This window comes from Barbus barbus (assembly GCF_936440315.1).
Source record: "Barbus barbus genome assembly, chromosome: 26".
NCBI classification, from domain to species: domain Eukaryota; kingdom Metazoa; phylum Chordata; class Actinopteri; order Cypriniformes; family Cyprinidae; genus Barbus; species Barbus barbus.
The window spans coordinates 26,904,494-26,929,480 of NC_136754.1; the positions used below are offsets into that span (position 1 = coordinate 26,904,494).

General features: G+C 37.1%; 3 protein-coding genes across 4 annotated transcripts in view; 2 read left to right on the plus strand and 1 right to left on the minus strand.

Moving 5' to 3' along the window:
- The window catches only part of LOC306846144 (tyrosine-protein kinase JAK1-like), an 830,156-nt gene that overhangs the window by 18,828 nt on the left and 786,341 nt on the right, over window positions 1-24,987 (minus strand). Inside the window, exons 2-11 of one of the 2 annotated variants that reach the window (XM_079379277.1) lie at window positions 12,880-12,942; window positions 9,048-9,236; window positions 8,852-8,975; window positions 8,611-8,749; window positions 8,366-8,517; window positions 7,512-7,851; window positions 6,262-6,423; window positions 6,009-6,166; window positions 4,359-4,473; window positions 4,003-4,198 (exon numbers count right to left, since the gene is read on the minus strand). In XM_079379277.1, coding sequence (XP_079235403.1) covers window positions 4,003-4,198; window positions 4,359-4,473; window positions 6,009-6,166; window positions 6,262-6,423; window positions 7,512-7,851; window positions 8,366-8,517; window positions 8,611-8,749; window positions 8,852-8,975; window positions 9,048-9,171 — 1,510 coding nt within the window. In that variant the 5' untranslated portion in view covers window positions 9,172-9,236; window positions 12,880-12,942. Of the gene's footprint in view, window positions 1-4,002; window positions 4,199-4,358; window positions 4,474-6,008; window positions 6,167-6,261; window positions 6,424-7,511; window positions 7,852-8,365; window positions 8,518-8,610; window positions 8,750-8,851; window positions 8,976-9,047; window positions 9,237-9,499; window positions 9,597-12,879; window positions 12,943-24,987 lie in introns of those variants that run through there. The other variant, XM_079379276.1, reaches the window with a different exon arrangement.
- leprot (leptin receptor overlapping transcript) lies at window positions 10,178-14,695 on the plus strand. The gene is made up of 4 exons (XM_079379284.1): window positions 10,178-10,275; window positions 10,815-10,890; window positions 10,972-11,155; window positions 11,830-14,695. Exons 1-4 carry the CDS (start codon window positions 10,257-10,259, stop codon window positions 11,944-11,946), a joined length of 396 nt encoding a protein of 131 aa, XP_079235410.1. The 5' UTR covers window positions 10,178-10,256; the 3' UTR covers window positions 11,947-14,695.
- LOC306846451 (3',5'-cyclic-AMP phosphodiesterase 4B-like) overlaps window positions 18,599-24,987 on the plus strand; it is a 34,497-nt gene continuing 28,108 nt past the window's right edge. Inside the window, exon 1 of the mRNA XM_079379856.1 lies at window positions 18,599-18,696. The gene's annotated coding sequence lies outside the window, so the exon portion shown is untranslated. The remainder of the gene's footprint in view (window positions 18,697-24,987) is intronic.

The window sequence follows — 24,987 nt, forward strand, 5'->3', positions numbered from 1 at the left end:
GTTGCTGCCTTCCTGAGTGAGTTCTGTGCATACTGCCCAGATCAGATACCGGCTCCAATCATTCTGGTTGTTGTGACAGTAGGACCGAAGGAAGCGGGTGAGTTCTTGGTTCAGTCTCTCGACCTGGCCATTGGATTCGGGGTGGTATCCTGAATTGAGACTGACGTTGATGTTTAGTTGTTAACAGAAGGCCTTCCAGACCCGTGATGTAAACTGTAGTCCCCGCTCGGAGACTATGTCCTCTGGGAGGCCATAAAACCTGAATACCTGTTGTATTAGAGCTTCAGCCGTTACGAATGCTGTGGGTAATTTCGTGAAGGGAATTAGACGGCAGGCTTTGGAGAAGCGGTCGATCACGGTGAGTATGGTAGTAAAGTGACTGGAGTTGGGTAGATTTGTTACGAAGTCGATGGCCATATGGGACCAAGGTCGTTGGGGAATGGGAAGAGGCTGGAGGAGACCTGCCGGTCGATGATGGGATGACTTGGAAATATTGCAAGTGTCACAATTCTGCACGAACTGTGTTAAATCTGATTGGAGGGTTGCCCACCAGAATCGATTAGAGACGAGTTGAATGGTGACATTGATACCTGGATAACCTGCGTTGGGGAGTTCGTGGACCCACTGCAAGTTCGCAAGTTCGATCAGGCGGGCATTCGGCTGGAGCTGGATCATTGATGAGGGCCTCGGAAATCTCAGTCATGATATCCCATTGTACAGGTGCTAGAACAAGTGTGGAAGGCAGAATAGGTTCGGCCGTGTTTGAAGTGGGGAGATGGTCGAACTGTCTTGATAGGGCGTCCGCCTTGCCATTCTTGGATTCGGGTCGATAAGTTACTTTGAAGTCAAAGCGTGAAAAGAACAAGGACCATCTGGCTTGTCTGGGGTTGAGTCGTTTGGCGGACCTGATGTATTCGAGGTTGCGATGATCTGTTAACAAATAATTCTCGATCACCCACATCGTAATTCCTCTCCGCAGAGTTCAGTTTGCGGGAGTAGAAAGCACATGGGAAAAGTTTGGGTGGATTGCCATGACGCTGAGAAAGAACTGCCCCGATTCCAGTGTTTGAAGCATCCACCTCTACTGTGAATTCCAGGTCCGGATTGGGATGATGTAAGATGGGGGCTGAAGTAAATCACTCTTTTAACTGTTGGAAGGATTGTTCACTGGCATGTGTCCAATTTAGATGTGGTTTACCTCCTTGAAGTAGAGATGTGAGGGGGGCCGTGACCACACTGAAGTTCCTGATGAAGCGTCGATAGAAGTTTGCAAATCCAAGGAAACGCTGAAGTTCCTTTACCGTCATGGGTTTAGGCCAATTGACCACCGACTGAACCTTACTGTCGTCCATGGTAACCCCCTCAGGGCTGATGACATTGCCCAAGAACGAGATCTGTGTCTGGTGGAACTCACACTTCTGTATCTTGGCATACAGTTGGTGCTTGATGAGCCGCTCGAGTACTGCCCTGACGTGTTTAACATGGGTTTCAAGGGAGTCGGAGTATATCAGTATATCGTCAATATAAACAATGACAAATCGGTTCAGCATGTCCCGGAGGACGTCATTGATAAATGCCTGGAACGCAGAAGGACTTTTGGCAAGCCCGAAGGGCATAACCCGATATTCATAGTGCCCGAATGTGGTCAAGAAGGCTGCCTTCCACTCATCTCCCTCTCTAATTCGAATCAGGTTGTATGCACTGCGCAGATCAAGTTTAGTGAAGTACTTGGCGGTGCGGAGCTGTTCCAGGGCGGCGGGTACCAAGGGCAAAGGATAGCGAAACTTGACAGTGATGTCGTTAAGTGCTCGATAATCAATGCAGGGTCGGAGGCCTCCGTCCTTCTTCTTGACGAAAACCCTGCTGACGCTGGAGACTTAGATGGTACAATGAAACCCTTGCGCAACTCCTCTTCTATGTATTGCTTCATTGTCTCTGACTCGGGTTGTAAGAGAGGGAAGATTCTGCCTCTGGAGGGCGTCGATCCTGGGATGAGGTCTATGGCACAGTCACTAGGTCGGAGGCTTGGCTTTACTGAAGGCCTCAGACAAGTCCTGGTATTCAATGGATAGTTCACGAAGATCTTTGAGCTCGGATCTCATCTCCGTGGGTAGATTGGTGGGTTTGTAGCTGGAGGTCAAACAGTGATGTTGACAGAACTCTGACCATTGGAGAATTTGATGTGGTGACCGTGAAATACGGGGATTGTGTTTCTCCAGCCACAGTAAGCCCAGAATGGATTCTGAGGAGATTCAATGGCGAACAGTCTAATGGATTCGGTGTGTAGGATCCCGGTTTGAAGTCGTAATTCGGGAGTCAGGTATTTGATCCTCACAGAGCCCAACAGTCGTCCGTTTAGCGCTGCCACCGCCACCCGGGATTCACATGAAATGAGAGGGAGGTTATGAGATTTGGCAAATGAAATATCAATGAAATTCCCCGCTGCCCCAGAATCGATCATGGCTATGGTCTCGATTCCTCCCTCGTCACCGTTAATAGTGATGGGAATTCCAAAAGGGGTACAATGATTGTAGTCAGCACTCACCGAAGTGGGATCTCGCCGGGAGGGGCAAGCGGAACAGGCAGCCCTCATACGCCCCGATTCCCCGCAGTACAGGCACAAATGTTGGCGGATACGTCTCTCTCTTTCCTCCGCGGAGAGACGGGTTACACCGACCTGCATGGGCTCTGGGTATGGGAGTTTCTGTGTGATGGGCAGAAGTAGAGCTGGACGACGAGCAAGTTGTGAACGCATCAAATTGCCAATGCGGATGGTCAGTTCCATAAATTGTTCTAAGGTTTTCCCCTCATCGCAGCATGCCAGCTCAGACTGAAGCTCCTCGTTAAGTCCTTTTCAGTAGAGCAGTTTAAGGGGGTCATTCTCCCAGCCGGTCTGAGCAGCAAGAGTACGGAATGTGAGGGTATAATCCGCTGCGATGCTGTTGCCCTGGCGTAGAGTGATCAGCTCCTCTCCTACCTCCTTTTCACTAGCCGAGTGTTCGATGGGGTAACTGGGGTTTGATAGCAGACTCGCCACGTGGAGATTTTGCAGCGTTCTTACTAACTCCTCGGTAATTGTGGTGAGCTTCTGAAGCGGTTGATGATGCGCGGCTAGCATCAAAGCTTGGGCTGATACCTCAGAAGAGAGTTGATTTAACACTGCTGGGTCTTGGCGAGGCAAAGTCTTCTGTAATGAGGAGTCAGAAGCGGTCGGATTCATTTGCAGTGTTTATTAAGATCAATATCAACAGCGGGCAGTGGTCGATCAACAGCGTCAAGAATGTCACAGAGAACCAGAATCATAAGAGTTTACCAGGCTAGGGTCAGGGCAGGCAGCAGGCTGGGAACAGGTCAGGAACAGATCAAACAATCAAGGGGCAGGCGGCAGAGAATCTCAAGGTTCAAGGCAGTCCAGGATCATAAACAGAATAAACAATCAAAGTAAACGCTCAGAAATGTCAGATGGGGCTAAACAAGACTTCGCAATGAAGTGGATTGAGAGTGTGGCTTAAGTAGATGGGGTAGATGAGAAACACCTGGTGTAATCAGTCCTAGGTACGTGGAGAGTTAATACTCGGGTGAGGGTGCCTTCTGGTGGTGATCGGAGAGAGCCACAGAGGCCTGATTTGTGACTAAATAGTATTGTCAATACTAAATATGAAAAAATTTATTTGTAATATACTTACCATGAAAAAATGTATTTCAAATTTTGTATATTTAATTGTCACTAGGGATACAACGAAAATGACAAATAAAACATCTTAACTATCATAACTTTGCATGCCAATTAATTTGATTATACTAGTGTTTCCTACAGGATTCATTTGTATCCTGTTGTTCCCAACATATTGTACATAATCATGCCAATGCATGAGTTTTAGAATTAATCTAAAAATCTAGTGCAGTTTCAAACTAAAATTTAATAATTTCATTAAGAAGACAGATTAGAAAGCGCTAGCTAACTATATTTGAAATATCACTGTTGGTGTGAAGCTCCAGTACCTTTCGGTTGAGGTGGACAGCCACGCTCAAGTCTTAAGGTGATGTGTTCTGTTGTGAGACACTGGCCACAAAGGTGTTTTGTCAGCTCTCTCAGAGTGGGCTTCACAATATCTGTCCCAGTCAGGAGGAAGCCCTGTGCGCTCGCCTCAATCTGGAAGTTCTTGAAGGTTTTGGTGATGCTGCCATGACAATCCCTCTAGAATAAAAAGGTCAGTTGATTTGTGTTGATTTGTTTGTAACTTACTCTGTGTGAAACAGAAAAACTTCAATATCATAATTTTACGCAAACATATTTACATACAATGTCTGTTTGTTTATTCTGCATTTGCTTGACATACTGATAATGAAGCGAGTACCTCATTGCATATGACAGTCAAGAGAACATGATCGAAGTCAAGAGTGCTCCAGCGCAGCAGGTACATGCCCTCCTCATTACCTTCCTGCTTGAGTTTATGGTTGGCATATTCATTACTGAGGGGTACAAAAGAGATACCGTTACATCAGCTGTCCAAAAACATTCTTCTCTGTCATTTGCTGATTGTATATTAGACAGTTTTAGATGCTGAAAAACATGCTCAACAAATTAAATAGGGCTACAGAAAGTTATATGAATTTGAATTATTACACTACCATTGAAAAGTTTGGAGTTTTTGAAAGAAGCCTTTTATGCTCACCAAGGCTGCATTTATACAGTAAAAACAGTAATATTGTGAAATATTATTATTATTACAATTTAAAATAATTGTTTTCTATTTTAAAATATTGAAAAATCTAATTTATTCCTGTGATGAAAAAGCTGACTTTTCTGCATCATTACTCCAGTCTTCAATGTCAATGATCCTTCAGAAATCATTCTAATATGCTGATTTGCTGCTCAAGAAACATTTCTGATTAGTATCAGTGTTGAAAACAGTTGTGTTGCTTAATATTTTTGTGGAAACCATGATACACATTATTTTCAGGATTATTTGATGAATAGAAAGTTCAAAAAACTGCATTTATTTGATCAATCGAATCAAATCAAAAATCATTGTTAACATTATAAATGTCTTTACTGTCACTTAAAAGTATTAATTTCTATAAAGAAAATTTTGAAATCTTACTGTCCCTGCACTTTTGATCAGTAGTGTATAAATAATATAAATAGCCACTCAAAATTAGGTTGTCATTTACCCTCACATCGTTCCAAATCTGTTTGACTTTCTTCCATAGCTTACTAATCTCATTCACATTTGCAATTTTTAGGGATATGTTAGCACTAGATGATGGCAAAAGTAATCAATATGGAAAAACAAAGATAATTCCATTTTGAGTCGATAATTCCATGTTGTCTGATTTAAATCCAATATTTGCTGTTACAGTGAATAATATAAGCTAATATACTGTTCTGTGGGACAACAAACAATATAATGGCATTATATAATGCAACCTTAGCACATTCAAAATTGAATATGCAGAAGCACAAAAGACATTTCAAAGCTACGGAGGTGGGAAAGATTAAATAAAATTTTGGTCTGTGACTCATTAAGGTATTTTTCAGATACAGAAGTCGGTGCTTGATAACCACTGCTCACTGCTGGCCATTGTTGAATAGAAAAGAGCAGCGACCAGTTGCATAAACATTGCCACAGTGTCAAGACTGTGTCTTATGAGCTAGTATGCCTAGACGTTATTATGGGGCTAATCAGCCTCTCTTTTTGGTATCAAATTACATTACATTTTAACATTACAGCTACATTTTTATGTAGCTGACTTCAATTAAGTTATTGTCTAAACTTGTAAGACTAGTCTTTGCAGTTTATGTAGCTGTGCCCAGCATGAATATTTATTTTATATTTCACTTCTTTTTTGTGTTTCACAGAAGAAAGACAGTTAGTCATACTATACTAATATATATATATATATATATATACACACACACATACATACATACATTGGAATGATATGAGTACATTTTAATTTCTGGAGCAACTATTCATTTAAGCATGATGAGTACATATACTAACTTAATTGGACCATGGCAGCCCTCTCGTAGGTTCCTTTCCAGTGAGACGGGAGCCACATCCCTGCAGAGGAAATGATGCGCATCTACTGTGAGCCTAAAGTATCCATCTACCAGACTGGCAAAGGACAGCGCCTCCTCATGGGATGCCAGCTTCAGCTCCTGAAGAAGATCACAAACGTAAAACTGGGTTTAACAAAAGGTCTGATTTTCCCTAAATGAACCAAAGCGATCGCAGATCTCACGGTAAGCCTCACCATGTTTTTGTTGTCCTGTTTGTGGATGGTAACCACAGAGTATTTGATGAGAAGATGCGTTATCTCATTAAAGTCTGAAAAGAGTGTCCATCTGTCCTCTTCTGCATCAGGTGATGCTACTTTACTCAGTTTCTTACGGTCTCTCTTTGAATCTGAACTGGCCTTAAAAAATAAATACGTGATATTAAAAGAAACGTAGAATTAGAAACAAATAGAAATACTGAACTCTAAACTGAAGTGTGAAACTTCGGCACGTACACTACCGTTCAGAAGTTTGGGGTGAAGTTTATTGGTTTGTGTGTTTTAAAGATTAATAATTTTATACATCAAGAACGCATTCAATTGTCATTGTCTTTTCAATGTTGATCTGAAATCCTGCGGCCTCCCCTGCTTCATTGATCCGATCCAGATTTCCTTGTAATTCAACTCTATCCTCCTCCAGTAGATCAATGTCATCTGCAAATTTGAGGTTGTTGATCTTATACCCATGGACTGATATTCCAGTGCCATTGTCTCTTACCGAGTCCATTACTCTCTCTAGGTACAAGATGAATATAGTTGTCTTGTTCCGACCGTTGTTTTAAACAATCGCCCCATTTCTCCGCCAACTCGCACCGGCGACTGCGAGATTTCACAGATGCTCTGCGGTATCTTGGTCAATCTTGCTCTGACTCCATATGACCTGAGTGTTGCCCAAGTGACGTTTGGAGTCGAATGCCTTTCGGAAATCAATGAAACATCAATGATGATGTGTCGTCCTTTACATTTCGCCTTCTCTGCCATAAGTCTTAAAATCAGGATTTGATGTGTCGTGCATCTGTCTTTCCTGAATACGACCTGCTCCTCTGACAGATGTGGTTCCATCGGCGCTTTCAATCTCTCCAGTAACACCATCCTCAATACCTTACCCACATGACTTAACAGAGCAATTGTCCTGTAGTTGCTGCATTCTGCCAAGTCTCCTTTCTTTGGTATTGTGACAATGACTGACTTTGCCCATTCCTATGGTACTCTCCCTTCCTGCCATATCTGATTACAGATTGTGTGTATCTCATCTGTAACTTTTTGTCCTCCGGCTTGTATAATTTCTCCGATTATAATATCACAATATTACTTTTTTACTGTATTTTTATCAAATAAATGCAGCCTTGTTGAACAAAAAAACTTCTTTCAAAAACATTTTGAACGGCAGTGTAACTCACCACATACTATTAGTACTATGGCTATTATTTGTACTAATGCCTTCTTACCACAGTGGGGAATTTACACCAATGAATGCCAGAGGTGCCAGACACCAGGATCTTGTAATGAACACCAGCAGTGCTGCTGGAGTCTGTGATCATTTGCTCATTCTCATGTATGATGAGAGAAGAGGGTTCAAACACCTCCTGGCCGAAGTGTTTCGTTAGAGTCTCTAAAGTAGACATATATTTGACCTTCAGGTCATGGGTTTTGATCTTGTTGCCTTGCACATTGTTCCTGGTGAATTCCTCAAGGAACACTTTAAAGACGTTGGCGATGCGCAGACGAGTGAGAATGTTCCTGTGACGTATGGACTTGTACAGGACCTTGGGGATGTAATTCTTGTACCTGACAAAGATAAATCATTTTATCTGTCCTGTATTGTCTTTATTTAATATTTATTATATTAAAATAAAACATTATTATTAATCTATTTATTTTTCTTTACTTATTTAACTATCTTTTGAGGGAATTTTATATATATATATATATATATATATATATATATATATATATATATATATATATATATATATATATATATATATATACACTGTACACACACACACACACACATAACAATACATAACATAATATAAACACAAATCAAACACTTTCAACAAAAAGCAAAAAAAAAAAAAAACTAAAAGTGTGTGTAATTGTTCTCCACTGGCAGCAGCCTGAGAATCAAAACTCACCACAAAAAAATAAATGCATGATATATAAAGAAAAAAAATAGAAAAATTATATAATAAAAATTATATTTAAAAAAATCTTGCTATAGTCTCAGTCGTGAAAAAAAAAATTAAACTAAAAAAGTCTCATAAAATACAAAGCAAATAAATAAAAAAAATGCTCTTACTCAAATTCACTGACAGGAAGATTTTTTTCAACGGCATCATGGGAGATGGCCATCACCGCCATACCCAAACACTCATTTTCTATCTGCTGGACATCATTCTCATCACGAGGGCTACGCAGCGGTGCCAGATCACTCTGAAAGTCACACTGACTCTGAAAAACACAAAAACACACATACAAATGAGCAGCCACAACTCTCTTGAACAGCACATCCTTTAAAAGCAGGCGATGTTTTTGTCACCGTACCTGTGCATAGAGGTACGTTAGTGAAACCATATCCAGAACAGCCGTTCCTGTAGACTCCGTCCCTCTCTTGAGACAGTGTCTGGATACTGGAGGAGATGTCTTGAGAGGAGATGTCCCATGCCAGTTTGTAAAATAGAACCTGTGCCACGAATGTCATTATAACGTAAATATGTAACATCATTTCACACATCACACAAAACAGGGAAGAAAAACTAAAAGAGAAAAGACAAGAAAGGAATACCTCATGCGATAGTAAAGCTTCAATCTTGTAGTCTTATCAATGGTGAATGGGTGATTGGGTGGATACCAGATCTTGCTAAATTCATCATAAAGGGCGAACAAAGCGCTACACAGTGGAGATATACCTGTAATACCGAGACATTATTGAGTCTGTGATGATTACAGTGTTTATTTTGTGTAATATCTGAAACACCTACCCAACTTCTTGGCTGCTTCAACACACAGCTCCTCTGCTGTGAAACTTCCTGAGAGATGAATGATCTGGTGTGTCTCTGGCAGGTAAAAGTGTATCTCGAGCCCCTGTAATATCACTGAGGCCATCACTACTTCTTCTTTTTCAGCGCTTTATTAATGATGTCCCGGCAAAATGCCATTCCAACAATTTCCTAAGTATAGTGGAATAAAATTCTGCCATCAAACATGGTATAGAAGAACATTTCAGTCTTTGAAATACAGTGAAGCACGTTCTTTAGGAACACCTGGAGGCTGTACAGACAGTTGAATAGAAACTGAAAGTTTGCAGAAGAGCTCAATTCACGACTAACACACTTCTCTCCTATTTCTGACTGTCATTAGTGTGTTTGGATTCTAACAGCGACATCGAATGAACTTATAAAATATAGAAACCATGGAAAGTAATTTGCCTTACCGTCGAAAGATCATCTGGATGAGATTCACTTCCGAAGAAATTGATGATGACTAGATTCTGATAAATTACGTGAACCACACACTGAATCCGAATGGCTGCTTGACGTTGACGTCACGTTTATTTAACCCTTAATTAGTCGAGTTTCTGTCACTGTACTATGATTATGATACAGACCTCTTGCGAAAGTCTCTACGAAAGTCCCCCCCCCCCCCCCCCCCCCAATAAGATTCATTATTATTATTAGACAGACAGACATATGAACTAACAATGAAAAATACTTCAAAGTATTTATTTTATCTTAGTAAATGTTAATTAAAACAGTTTCTAATATTCAAATGCAATGTTTTATCTGGTAATGTTTTTTTAACAATAAAACAATCAAAATCAACACAGTATAACGTTAACTAAGATAAATAAATACTGTAACAAATGTCTTGTTCATTGCATTAACTGATAACTAGTTACAGATAGAGACTGAATCTACGTAAATAATAATAATAAAAATAACAATTATTTGTTTGTTTGTTTGTATGTTTGTTATACTGGAGAGCTTCAGAGCAGTAGATTTTATTATTATTATTCAAAGAACAGTAACATACAAATCAAGAAACAAAAAGAAGAAAAGGGGAGAGAAAAAAGACAATTTATAAGATCAGTATATTGTGTTATTGTAAGACTGCTCCTTTAAGAGTGTAGTTTGAGGAAATAGGAAGTCAGTCCAGTAACATTTAGCACAAAAAACAAAAGGCGTTAGTGAATGATGGCAGGAATAAAAGGTAAAACTAATCGGTAACTCTTGTTCTGATCAGTACTTTATAACACTTTATTTAAAAACACACCGATGCTTTTACGAGAGCATCTGCTGTCGAGAGTAATTACCTAAAAGTCTACTTTGTTGAAGTTTCATAACTACAGACTGCTGCGTATAAGCTATAGGCCTCGGTATAATATAGGTGTAGATATAGTGCAGATGGGTTAGTTCAAGTCTATTAAGTATCATGTAGCAATGGTAAATAATAATACATTGTCAGTACGGCTTAAGTTTTACTTACTTTTGTTATACCGTTGTGGTGCAGTCTTTTTTCGGTCATATTCAGTATTTAACCAATGATAATCAAATTGAGAAATGAGCTTAAACAGGAAAATCACGGTATTTATTTATAATATATATATATATATATATATATATATATATATATATATATATAAGTACGCCACTTCTGTAGTTGCGAGCTATGGCCGCAAGGGGGCCAAACAGACAATGTGTCAGTGCTCAAATCCTTGGCCTGGACTAATCTGAATTATTGCTTTTCAGCTCTTGTTGCGTTATCCTTCAGTGGTGCACTTGGACTCACTTTTCTCCTTTTGGGATGTGCACTGGAACAGTTTGGGTAGGTCTATGTTTTTTGTCATCTGTAAAGATCTGAAGTGCAGTAATTCAAGATAACCTCTATGTGCTTCCTTCCTCACAGAGTGTACTGGCCAATGTTTGTCCTGATGTTCTACATCCTGTCACCTATCCCAAATTTAATAGCCAGGAGGCATGCGGACGACACTGAGTCAAGCAATACATGCAGGGAGCTTGCATACTTTTTAACCACTGGAATCGTGGTGTCAGCATATGGGCTACCTGTCGTCCTTGCACGGAAATCTGTGGTGAGTACAGAATATGCTGTAGGCCTATATGTCCTGCTTCGGTTTTATCTTTGTTATGCCAAAAAGTGAATAGTTCACCCTAAAATGAAAATTCTGTCATCATTTACTCACCCTCAAGTTTTTCTAAACCTGTATGGGTTTCTTTCTTCTGTTGAACACAAAAGAAAGGTATTTTTAAGAATGTTGGTAACCAAGCATCTGACGGTAGCCACATAGTATTGAAAAAAAGGCTACCATCAACTATTTGGATACCAACTTTTTTTGTTCGTTTGTTTTTTTCAAATATAATAACTGATGAGAATGTGGGTGTTTTTGCGTTATAATAATGAAAATGCAGATACCTTACTGGTTTTTGAAAATAGTCTGTCTTCTGTTCTGATTATTTCCTGCTTGTTTAATTAGATTTCCAGGTAAAATATGACCCATACAGCTCACATAATAACAATAATAGCTTAGAGGTTATAACAGAATTCTGTTTTGTACAAGAGGAAAAACCTTCACTCTAGAAGCATAGATTAAATTTCATTATATTTTTGTTCAGATTGCATTTAGTGCTCACAGTATCCTCAAAATGACTTAAAAGCATATACAGACAGAATATGCTTTCTAAAACGGCAAACCAGACTGAATGAAATGTCACCATGAATGAAACTAACGGCTGTCTTCCTCTGCAGATCCAGTGGGGCGCCTGTGGCCTGGTAATGGCAGGCAATTGTGTTATTTTTCTGACCATTCTGGGTTTCTTCCTGATTTTCGGAGGTGGAGATGACTTTAGCTGGGAACAGTGGTAAAACCTATCCGGAAGAAGAACATAACTACATTCTAAACTATGAAACTAGTTTACCATGGCAATGCTGATTAACCCAGGCCTTGACAGAGACTGTGTCCATTGCTTTGTTTTACTTTCGGGTTATGGCTGCTTTGGTGCTCTGCTTCTGCCTTTTCATTTGCATTACATATGCATGGCTCATTGTATGCAATAATTTGCTTAAACATGGTAATTATGAATTTATAGAAATATTGCATTTAAACTTGTTTGAACATCAAAAAGAGTAAATCTCACAAAATCTGTATAGTACAGTTTGTGTCATATTTACTCAAATCAAAAGCAAAAAACAGTCAGTTATGATTTGCTTAAATGAAATGAAGCCTGTTTTTGGAGCATTTCAGATTTTTTTTGTATCAAGTTTAAATTTAAGATATCTTCCCCATCCTCTGATGAACAGATGTGGGGGTTTTTTTCAATGCAATGCAAAAATTATTTATTATTTGATATATTAAAAACTTTTTTTTTTTTTTTTTTTTGCGGTATTACACAAGAGGTTCACAATAATTCGGGAAAAGTCCTAAATGTAGGACTAGTATGAACTAGAAATCTTTTACGCAAGCCAATCATTAAGATTTAGAATTTAATAATGCACAAAGGTTTTTTTTAGCATCTTTCTGTCCTTTTTTTAGCAGCTTGAATTGTTAGTACTTAATTATCCTGTTTAAAGTATGAATGATCATCATTTGCACTTGATATATAGGCCTGCCAGTTAAAAGGCATAATGAATTCTCAAACAATGTCACCTAAGAGCAATGCTTTGTGTTTGCAAACAGAAGCGCTGCAACCATGGCAGTCTATGAAGTGTTTGTGTCTTTGTTCTTGCAATGCCACTAATGTCAATTACGGATTGGACCCGTTAAGCTTTAACCTTCTTAAACTGTTTACACCACATTACCAAAGCAAACATCTTCCTGCTGTTCTGCTCCTTCATTCCTCGTTACATCGGTTCCATGTGGCTCTGTAGAAACAGGAAGAAAAGTTTTAAATTCACGCAGAATGCAATCTTAAACAGCCTTTCAGTGATTATAGAATGCTTTTATAGTTACTTCTTATTGCAACGGCATCTGATTGATGAAATTCCAGGAACATTTTCTTACAGCTGACATAATTCCACATCAAAGCTTATGAAACACTATGACATGATTGTTATGTTTCATCTGAAAGATGTAGTTTTCGGGTTTAATGACTGACAGTTTCACACTACTTCTGTTGTCATTAATAGTTTATAAAGGGTTGTAAGGTTATCATTTTATCCAATGTTTAAAATCTTCCCATTTTGTTTCTTCAGAGGTTAAACTGACTCTACATAGAATCACTTGTATAAGAGATGTTTTTGATATACCTTTGTGATCTTGTTTCAGCACTTTCAAACAATATCCATTTGATTATATGAATTAAAAAACACTTGAATTTTTCGTTTTTTGTCTTTTCCAGTAACTCTGTATAAATAGCGTCACTGTTTATGTTTAAAATCGCACTATTTTTGACCAGTGTGACTTTAAATTATGCATACAGTAAATCATAGCAATGGCTTCTGTTGATGTCAGCAATGCAAGTGCCATACTACTTACAGAGCGGAGAGATATACAGACCAGGGGATGGCTGTTCAGTGAGTGTAGCTATATAAGGTCTGTTTCAAAGACATGGTCACATTGAAATATAATGTATGTGAGTGACAGATTTGAATTTACATCTGCTTTAATTCCCATGTTTGCTGCAGACACAGGATGCCAATGCTGAGAGTAAAGATGTTACATACGAGAAAGGAGGCAAATATTTTTGTGTCTGGAGGTGGCAGATATTGTAGGAGTGTGTGCAGAGTAACTGAGAAATCACTGAAGCTTGAATGTGATGGGTCTGAGAAAACAAGCCATTAGATTTTTCTGGGTTGTTGCACCTGGGTGGTCTGTCAAAGTCAGATGATCACCTTCAACATCTCAGATGTTTATTTATTTACCTGGAGGTCTTGGTCTTCAGAATCTCAATTCAGCAAGTGGTCTCCTGTTAATTTCTTCATAAATGTTGTTGATAAAAATTTGGATTATATTATTTATGAGCTATAAATGTAAATAGGTCACTTTTGGAAAACGAGAGAAATAAAATAAATTTGGAAATTTTGGCAAGAAAAAGGCCAACAAAATAACACAAAACTTGTCAATTGAATTAGAAAAATAAACCTTGTTGATATATTCTCTGTATATTCTCATTCATGTAAGCAATTTTGGCCTCTGATTTAATTTATTTTTTATTTTTTTTGGCCTGTATCACTTTGAAATAAAATAATACAGTAGTTATTTAAATCAGTATTAGTCATATCTACTATTTTTAGGACAATTTTATGAAGCTTTTGCATCCCTTTTTATTCTCAAAAGTTTCAGTCCTAGTTGCATGGAAAAGAGACACAGCATGACATCACTTAAAGGAAGATATTTTGAAGAAAGTTTGTAACCAGGCTGTTTTGGGGCACCATTGACTTCCATAGTAGGAAAACAAATACTATGGAAATCAATGGTGCCCCAGAACTGCTCTGTTTCCCACATTCTTCAGAATATCTTCCTTTGTGTTCAGCAGAACAAAGACATTCATACAGGTTTGGAACTACTTGAGGGTGAGTAAATGATGACAGCATTTTCATTTTTGTGTGAACTATCCCTTTAATATTGAATATTGTCACTAAATACATGTGCATAAAACACGCAATTTGTCAAATGAGTTAGAAAATTCTGGCTTCTGATTTTATGTTTGATTTGTATGTTTGTTTGCCTGTATTTGAACTCAGAAATTGCAGAAATTAATACAGCAGTTATTCAAACCGGCATTAGCCATATTGACTTTTTATGATGCCTTTGCATCCCTTTTTAATCTACCTTTAAGCTTCAGTCCCAGTAGATTGTAATTGCATGGAAAAGAGACACAACATGACGTTCCAAAATACTGAATATTCTCACCAAATACATGGCCACAATGCACACAATTTTTCAAATAAATTAGAAAAATAAAATTCATTCAGATATATTCTAGTAAGTAATTTTGTAATTGCATGGAAAAGAGACATCACTAAATATTGAATATTGTCACAAAATACCTATGCATAATAATACACATTGCATTAGTCATATTTACCATTTTCATTAACATATTATTATGCTTTTGCATCCTTTTTTTAATCTTGAAAGCTTCAGTCCCAGTTGATTGTAATTGCATAGAAAAGAGTAACCAGTGCATACATAAAATTTTCATTTTACATACTGCATATTGCTTTTAAAAGTGGACCACATTATATCATCTTTAAAATAGTTAGACTTCTCTATACTAGGCAAAATCCCAGGCGTAATATATCGCAAGCAAGCAGCTAAAATTTCAAATTTATTCTATACTTTAAAGATGGAGGAATTAAATGAAAAAATATCCCAGAAAACCTGCCTGAAGACAGACCCTTCCTGCTGAGCTGTGTCTTCCTCTGAGCGCTTCTCGTGCTCAGATTCAAATAAATAAATGAGTGGTCCGCAGACACTGGCCCTAACAGCAGCGGTGCCACTCGCTAATGACCTTCCCTGGGGAGTTCTGCTCTATTTTTAAGCACAATCAAAGTGGCCAGACTGAATGATGATAATTAAAGAGAGGAAGCCTGGTCTTCAGAGGTGTCCTAAAGCAGATAAGAAACGTCTTGTAACATATTGATGCTTTTGATTATGAAAGATGGCAAAATATATTCCCGAAATGATATATTATTGATCTCTTAAAATGGTTATAATGGCACATATCCTAATTAAAGAGGGAAACTGGGTAGCAATGTTCTGCAGGGTTGGCAACCTGACAAGCATTTGAAATACAAGAGCATCATTCATAAGAGACTGGTTTACTTTCAGAAAACATCAATGAATAAGCATATCTGAATGCTTAGTCACATGCATTCCTGCCTTCAGAAAAAAAAATCATTCAGCAAATAGTTCTCATAAATCCTAATACTTAATTCAGAGATACAGGATAGTGTATAAAAACAGTGGTTGTGGGTTAGGAAAGGGCCCTCCAGTGGCCATGATACTCTGCACCTCACCACCGTTGCCTGGAAACAGCCCAGTGATCCTCTGATTTATTTATTTCATTCATTTACCACATTTTACTTGTTCTGTTTTATTTCATTTCATATTTAGGTAACGGTGACCTTGCTTGACTTTCTGACACACTGCAGATGGTTTGTCTGCGATCTTGTGGGTTTATTGATGTTTCTCAAATACAACATATAAGGCAACTTACTGTACGGAGGACTACATATAGAGACGAAAGCTCGATGGAAGATCATGAATCTTGACTGTACATTTTACAAGACACAGTTATGACCTTGAATAGTCACTTTTAATCTAATTTTAAGATAATTACTTATGTAAATAAGTTTCTTTGAAAGTTTCTCTATGAAAAGATATCAGAGACCACTACTACCCCAAAATTAATAAAATATTCCCCCAATTTAACACCTGTAATCCAACCCAAAAACTCAGTTTCATTCTTGGTGAAGAAGCCACATGTTCTAATATAGCTGCAAGATTTGTAGCATCTTGTCATCTCCTGAGGGACAGCCAGAGAGAAACAAACAGCCAATAAACCAATAAACACACACTCAAACACACACCCATTAGATCTACACACATCTATATAATGTATACAATGTTCTAAGTTCAGTTGTTACATGATGTCTGTAGTATAATCTTTTATTTATTATTATAATTCTTTATTTATTTTATTAATACTATTTTATTAACACTATTATTTTATTTATTTTTTGCTATATCTAGCCATGTGTTTATGTAATATTGCCTTTTTTATTTAGTTTCATTATTATTATTATTATTTTCTCTAGGCTTTACTAAATGTTCAGATATTCTAAATCACTTTCTATGTTGTTTTACTGTAATGCTTTGGCAATACAAAATGTATGTTTTTGTCATGCCAATAAAGCTTTCTGAATTGAATTGAATTGAATTGAATTGAATTGAATTGAATTGAATTTAATTGAATTTAATTTAATTGAATTTAATTTAATTGAATTGAGAGAGAGAGAGAGACAGATGGATTGATGGAAGGACGAACAGACAAACAAACAAACAGACAGACAGATAGTCATAGTCAGACAGAGAGAGAGACCGATAGACGAAAGGACAGACAGACGGATAGATAGACAGACAGACAGACAGACAGACAGACAGACAGACAGACAGACAGACAGATAGATAGATAGACAGACAGACAGACAGACAGACAGACAGACAGACAGACAGACAGACAGACAGACAGACAGACGATAGATAGATAGATAGATAGATAGATAGATAGATAGATAGATAGACAGACAGACAGACAGACAGACAGACAGACAGACAGACAGACAGACAGACAGAAAAATAGATGATAGACAGACAGACAGACAGACAGACAGACAGACAGACAGACAGACCGACCGACCGACCGACCGACCGTCAGACAGAAAGATATGATAGACAGACAGACAGACAGACAGACAGACAGAAAGACAGATAGATAGATAGATAGATAGATAGATAGATAGATAGATAGATAGATAGATAGATAGATAGATAGATAGATAGATAGATAGACAGTCAGACAGACAGACAGACAGACAGAAAGACAGATAGATAGATAGATAGATAGATAGATAGATAGATAGATAGATAGATAGATAGACAGACAGACAGACAGACAGACAGACAGAAAGACAGACAGACAGACAGACAGACAGACAGACAGATAGATAGATAGATAGATAGATAGATAGATAGATAGATAGATAGATAGATAGATAGACAGTCAGACAGAAAGATAGATGATAGATAGATAGATAGATAGATAGATAGATAGATAGATAGATAGATAGATAGAAAGATAGATGATAGATAGATAGATAGATAGATAGATAGATAGATAGACAGACAGACAGACAGACAGACAGACAGACAGATAGATAGATAGATAGATAGACAGACAGACAGACAGACAGACAGACAGACAGACAGATGATAGATGGACGGACGGACGGACGGACAGACGATAGATAGATAGATAGATAGATAGATAGATAGATAGATAGATAGATAGATAGATAGATAGATAGATAGATAGATAGATAGATAGATAGATAGACAGACAGACAGACAGACAGACAGACAGAAAAATAGATGATAGATAGATAGATAGATAGATAGATAGATAGATAGATAGATAGATAGATAGACAGACAGACAGACAGACAGACAGACAGACAGACAGAAAGATAGATGATAGATAGATAGATAGATAGATAGATAGATAGATAGATAGATAGATAGATAGATAGATAGATAGATAGATAGATAGATAGATAGATAGATAGATAGATAGATAGATAGATAGATTAGCATAAAAGCCATTCACCAGTCTCTGTGTAGTTGTGATTCTTTGTTTTCCTGGTTTCTTTCATCTTCTCAGTTGGAGGGAATAAGAGTGTCAGGAGGATTACAGCACACCATCAATGCCAGAGTCCCAGAGAGGAGGAGGAGGAGGATGGGGAGGAGGAGGGATGTCCCATCCGCTGGTGATGAGTGACCATTTCCAATAGGATAGGAGGGGTTTACGGAAAGATCTGTTTTATTCGCTCGCACGCCGATTTTATTCGTTCATAGATGACTATCATCCCGAAACGAGAGCGCATGCATATAAGGTAAGTTTGTACGCTTCTCTCGGTCTATTGTTCGTTGCATACAACGACGCTACCGTGCACTAGTTCGTGCACTTCGTTGACAAAGAGAACATTACACTGTCGCTTTCTAAGCATTAGACTTGAGACTTGAATCGCCCTCGATGATCGTGACTGTGTAAGTTGCTAATTGCCTCCGTTAACGTGTTAACATCGTTGCGCGCGTGCATCATGGTTCATGTATGTAACAGTGGTCTGTCAAAGTACCGATACAATTCAATTATTTGACTAAATATCTGCCAAACTGAGCTAAATTAAAATCCCAGGCCATTTAAAGTTCGTCTCGTTCAGTGCAATGAAGAAGTCTCGTTAAACGATGCACAAGGCACACGCAGTTATAGGACTGTCCGTGAATCGTGAAGGTGTTTCACTGGAGATGTCATGTTATTAAATATTTGAACTAATATACTGTTGTTTTATCTTTCGAACTACGCTTTATCATGTTTAGGAGCACCGGCTTGTGAATCATCTTAAGATGAACTTTATTGCCAGATACCCTTTTCACTGTCTGCTCTGGGAAAAGTGTGAAAGCTCATCATCCATTCTCATGAATATTAATTGACGTTATACAAATTCCTTGCTATCATCAGACTAATATAACTGAGTTGCTGTGGTTGAATATAAAGGCACAATGACTCGACGTTGTGCATTCATTCCTTATTATAATTGCTTTAAATTCAATAAGCATTGTCATTATTTATGGAGGATTATGGATGCAGATGTATAAGTGGTTTGATTTTCTTAAACTTTTATGTGTAGAGTAAAGCACATCAACTTTTCTCATGTAGATTGGCAATACAGAAATGATTTGATTTAACTTTTATATTAAGAATAGCCTTTCTGAGTGACAACTTTCTCTTTGGAAAAAATCAATGTATTGAATGAAGTCTTAGCTTAATTAATAATTCCAGTTGATTCTTGGAATTTCCGATTGACCTTAATTTTCTCCAAGAGATAGGTCTTGTATTCAGTGGCACCTTGAAACCTAATAGGACAAATGAAATACATCTCACACACTGTTCTCTTCTCCCCACCAACCCCAGCTCATCATTTCCTCCAGCTCTGTCTCTCATTCTCTTACTTACATCTTGACCATTGCTCAATTCTGTATTCTGCCTTTTATTAGAAGTAGTGGACATCATTATGTGTACTGTATACTGGATCTATTCCTGTAAGACATCACACTAATTAAAAAAGAACAGCTCCCGTGTTGTACTTTCCTCAAACAAGATTGATGCAAACCCAACTAACATCTTCTGAGTCCCGCAATGTTCTAAAGATGGTAGTCTATTGTTTCAATAATAAAACCTAATATTGAACATTCTTGGAATATTAGATATTGGTTCCACCTCGAAAAATAACCAATTGGGAACCATACATTAGAGGAATAGCTCATATGCCCTTGTTGTATTTTTCACTGTAAAAAATGACTGTAAAAAACTGTGAAAATGCTACAGTAAAAACCTGTAAAATGGTTCTTACTGTAAGTTCCTGTAAAATTTACATGGAAAAAACGTAAACTGACGTTCCCAGAATTTCCTGCATTGCATTTAAAATTTTGTTTGAATTTGATGTTTTTTCTTTGAAATAACTATGTTTCTTAGTTTTTTTCTTATCAGTTATGTTTAATAGGGTTGTATGTTACATCTAATGTTGTTAAATTTAGGTATATTGCATATTTCAGTTTAATGAGTCTCACCATGATGATGTTTAGTAATTGTGTGAATGACACTGTGCACCTTCTATATATGTTATTATTTAAAAGCTGCTTGGGCTTTGGCTCATAATGTGACTTTCTCATCACCACCTGCATTTGGTGGATATCAGTGTATTTCAAAGATACAAAACAGATTTCAGTACTTCAATAGGTTGGTATATTAACATTATGTCAGTTAATGTAATTACGGTATTTAACTGTAAATTTAAAACCTAAAATGTTGTTACCGTATTTTTTTTACGGTAGAATTCCGGAAACCAGTTTTTTACCGTAAATTTTACGGATTTTTTTGAGAATGTTGCTTTATGGTTCTTAAAATAAAAATAAAAAAACAGCTCATGTGCCCTTTTTGTTTATTTAGGTGACACTGAAAAGAACAGTAGCATTTTAGAATAAAAAGACATAGAAACATAAAAAGAACAATCTTAGATAGTTAAAACTGAAAAAATAAATGGCATTCTTACATATTAAGAAAACAGCTCATATATCCTTGTTGTATATGTTTTAAGGCATGATTCATGCAAACAGAACTAAGAAATGTTGCTTCCCAAAACATTCTAAAGATTTAAAAAAAACCCTAAAGGACCAAGTAAGTCAAGATCAATGCAAACACAACTGACAAATATCAGTTCCCAAAACATTCTGGGAACAGTTCTAAAAAATGTTAGAATGTTGGTTCCACCCCAAAAAATACCAAACAGCAACCGTACACTAACATTAGTCAAATATATTGTGGAAAGCGTTGTTTTTGCCCTCTTGAGTTGAATAATTAAATAATAACCCATCCATCTGTGTGCACCCAATCAAATAATAGCTGCAGATTTTAATTTGGATGTGTTTGTGAAATCTAATTGTCTGATGTTTATGTAAACAGCATACAATGTATTTATCTGAAATGACCATTTGAGCTTTCATTCTGTTTGATTGCTTGGTGTTACATGATGGACTGTCTGTTTCTTACATGTTTTTATGTAATCCTTTCGTAATTGCAAAATCAATTGTGTCAAAGAACAAATCAAAGTAATCAAAGCAGATAGAGAAACAAAGACTCGGCAACCCCAGAAGCTGTTTGTTTTGTAATGAGATGTTGTAGTGTGGCAGAGAATTGTATGGACATGTTAAATAATTATACTGAGCATTAGTGAGTATTAATGAGTACACATCACATAGCGTGACATTGTGTTGTCCAGAGATTGTTTACAGTACAGAGCAAATGATTTCCCTGCAGGCTAGTGAGAGACATCAGCTAACCTGCTTGTGATTGCCATTCCCCCACAGGATATTACTCTAAATCAGGGGCTTCAGCAGGGGCCCGTAACCTCTGCGGGGTCCGTGGTGATACTGTAAACAAATCTCAAACCATTATTGGTGAACAAAAAAGAAAATATCTTTCTATTGATCAGTGAATCCACAACAGCACAACTATTTTCAAAATTGATAATAATAAATGTTACTTCAACAGCAAATCAGCATATTAGAATGATTTCTGAAGGATCGTGTGACACTGAAGACTTGATACTGATACATTTTAAAATATGTTCAAATAGAAACTTTTATTTTAATGGCTTATTTCTGTTATTTTTTATTATTCTTATTCTTTTAGTTATTTTATCTCCTTCTTACAGTGTAATTTTACATACATTTATGCATGGAGTAATATTAATTTACAACATGCACTTACTATAGGGTTAGAGAATTAGTGTTTGGTTTAGGGTTATTTGCATTTAGTTATGCATAATTTACTATAGTAGGTACATGTAACAAGGAAAATGTTTTAATATATTTTGAAATGCAATTTATTTCTGTGATGCCAAGCTGAATTTTCAGCATCATTACTCCAGTCCTCAGTGTCACATGATCCTTCAGAAACCATTCTTATTATTATCATCTATGTTGAAAAAAATTTGTAAATATTTTAGTGCTGTCAATCGATAAAAAAAACAACTAATTAATCACATGTTTTTTCTGAAATTAATCACGATTAAGCCCACCTAAAATCAAACTTTTTAAATATATTTTTATATTTCAATAATTTCACATTTAATCTTCAAATTAATGTAGAAACAACATAAAGATTTTTAATATTTGTTTAATGCATTTTTTTATGACTGAAGGCCAGTTCTTTTTTCCCCTTATATTTAACCATTGACTATAGCCATTCAACATTACAGTATAATTGAGAGTTAGCAATTTTAATATTTATTAAACAACTTCTAATTTAAGTGAACCAATGTTCACATGAACTCATTAAAACAAATGTCATATTTAGCTACCTGTGCCCTTCAGCAAGTAGGAAATATACAGAAATTGATTAAGTTATCAAACACTCAATTCTAAATTAAATATAGATGAATCCTTAAAGCTATAAAAGTTACTGATTTCTTCTTTTTTTCTTTTCCTTTGATGAACAGACATCACAGCAGCTAGGTTAATAGGCTATTTTGGTTGCTGTTTCTTTAAGAGCTGCCGCTGCTGAACGTGACGTGGATCTGACATGCATCTCTTTACCTTTTCCCACCCACTTGAGGTCTTAAAGTCTCTACTAATGAGCTGACGAGTTGAATCGTGTGTGTTAGATGAGGGAGACAGTGCTGGCTGCTTCAGGACAGTTTTGAAAACCATTTCAGAAACATGTTCTTAAATGCGATTCATATATAACATATTACACGCATGCACAGTTTTAAGGCAGCTTTAATCGCCTTTTTGGTAACTTCATGACATAACTGACCACGACATTGCATGCACGTAGTTTATTTCGCGCTTTGATATGAAATGATACAGGCTACAGTGCGCGCCAGCACCTTCGTTCGACTCGCGCCTGACGCTGAGGCAAAATGAACTGTACGTCGGAAACGTCTCCCGTTTGATGTGGTCGTAAAGATGTTCCTCGACTGAATAAATCCACTTCTTGTCAAGAAAAAAAGTGACAGAAACAGCAGTTGTGAGTGAGTGAAGTGACATACTGCCAAGTATGGTGACCCATACTCGGAATTCGTGCTCTGCATTTAACCCATCCAACGTGCACACACACACAGCAGTGAACACACACACACCGTGAACACACACCCGGAGCAGTGGGCAGCCATTTATGCTGCGGCGCCCGGGGAGCAGTTGGGGGTTCGGTGTCTTGTTCAAGGGCACCTCAGTCGTGGTATTGAGGGTGGAGAGAGCACTGGACATTCACTCCCCACACCTACAATCCCTGCCGGCCCGAGACTCGAACCCACAACCTTACCTTTGGATTACGAGTCCGACTCTCTAACCATTAGGCCACGACTTCCTTGTGAGTGGGGTGTCCAACATTAGCCCCGCCCCTATGTTAATGGCGTTAAATATTTTTAGCGCGTTAAACTGACAAGATTTTGACAGCACTAAAATATTTTTGATACATTTTTCTCTGGATTCTTTGTAGGATTCAGGGTAACACTTTAGAATACTGTTCCATCATTAATGAACAACTACACAAGAACACATGAGTAACGCAATATTAGCACTCTAGTAATTACTAGTAACTATAAGAAACTCTGATTAATGATTTAGTAAGCAATATTGCTTAGTCGAATGTGGTAGTTCACTATTAGCTAATCAGTAACTATTATGTTTTCATACCTCCCTAAGAACTACTAAGAACTGCTGTATATAGGTTCATAATTAATATGAATAATACATAATGTATCATTAATTCTAAAGTAAAGGCCATGGTAACCCACTAGTAATGACTCAAGTATTACTACATCCTTCTAAAGGAATTACACATTTTTTGGATCAGTATTCTAAAGTGAATAACATGATAATTCTCTAGTAATTACTGAAGTCATTGTAAACTTTTGAGGTTTTTGTAAGGTTTTGTTTAGTAATTCATTTTGCTAGATTTGGTAACACTTAAATCATTACTAGTGGGTTACCGTGATCTTCATTTTAGAATTAATTATTCATTTTGCAAAATTAACATATGAACCCGTATACAGTAGTTCCTAGGAATCCTTCAGGATATATGAAAAATAGTAGTTATTGATTAGCTAGTAGTTCACCTGAGCGCTATTACTTGCTAACTAAATCATTAAGCAAAGTTTCTTGGTAGTTACTACAATGTTAATAGTGCATTAGTCGTTTGTTCCTGTGTAGTTATTCATTAACGATGGAACAGTATTCTTAAGTCTTACCAGATTCAGCAACATTTGAAATTGAAATGAATCTTGAGTAGCTAGCATTATAAACATATTCTTTACTGTCATTTTGATTAATTTAATGCATCCATGTTAAGAATTAATTCATTACAAATATAAATTTCTTTAAAAAGTCACCCCAACTTTCTGTAATGTAATATACAGTTATGTGAATGACAAAAACCTAGATGTACACAAAATTGTTCATCCTGGAATCGGGCATTTAACGGGCTAATAGTTTCCTCAATGCGGACATCCTTGAGTAATTCATACTGTGACAATCATTGACCCATGTTGACTTCATAATTGTTCTATTAAGTCTTGACGTGTCATCACATGTTATATGAGGCTGTGAAAGCCATGTTGCTATAG

What these genes read in the sequence shown, in the direction of transcription:
- leprot (XM_079379284.1), top strand. An exon ending in TGTGCACTGGAACAGTTTGG is followed by an intron (nt 10,891 to 10,971) that starts GTAGGTCTATGT and finishes CCTTCCTCACAG; the next exon opens with AGTGTACTGGCCAATGTTTG. An exon ending in TCCTTGCACGGAAATCTGTG is followed by an intron (nt 11,156 to 11,829) that starts GTGAGTACAGAA and finishes CTTCCTCTGCAG; the next exon opens with ATCCAGTGGGGCGCCTGTGG.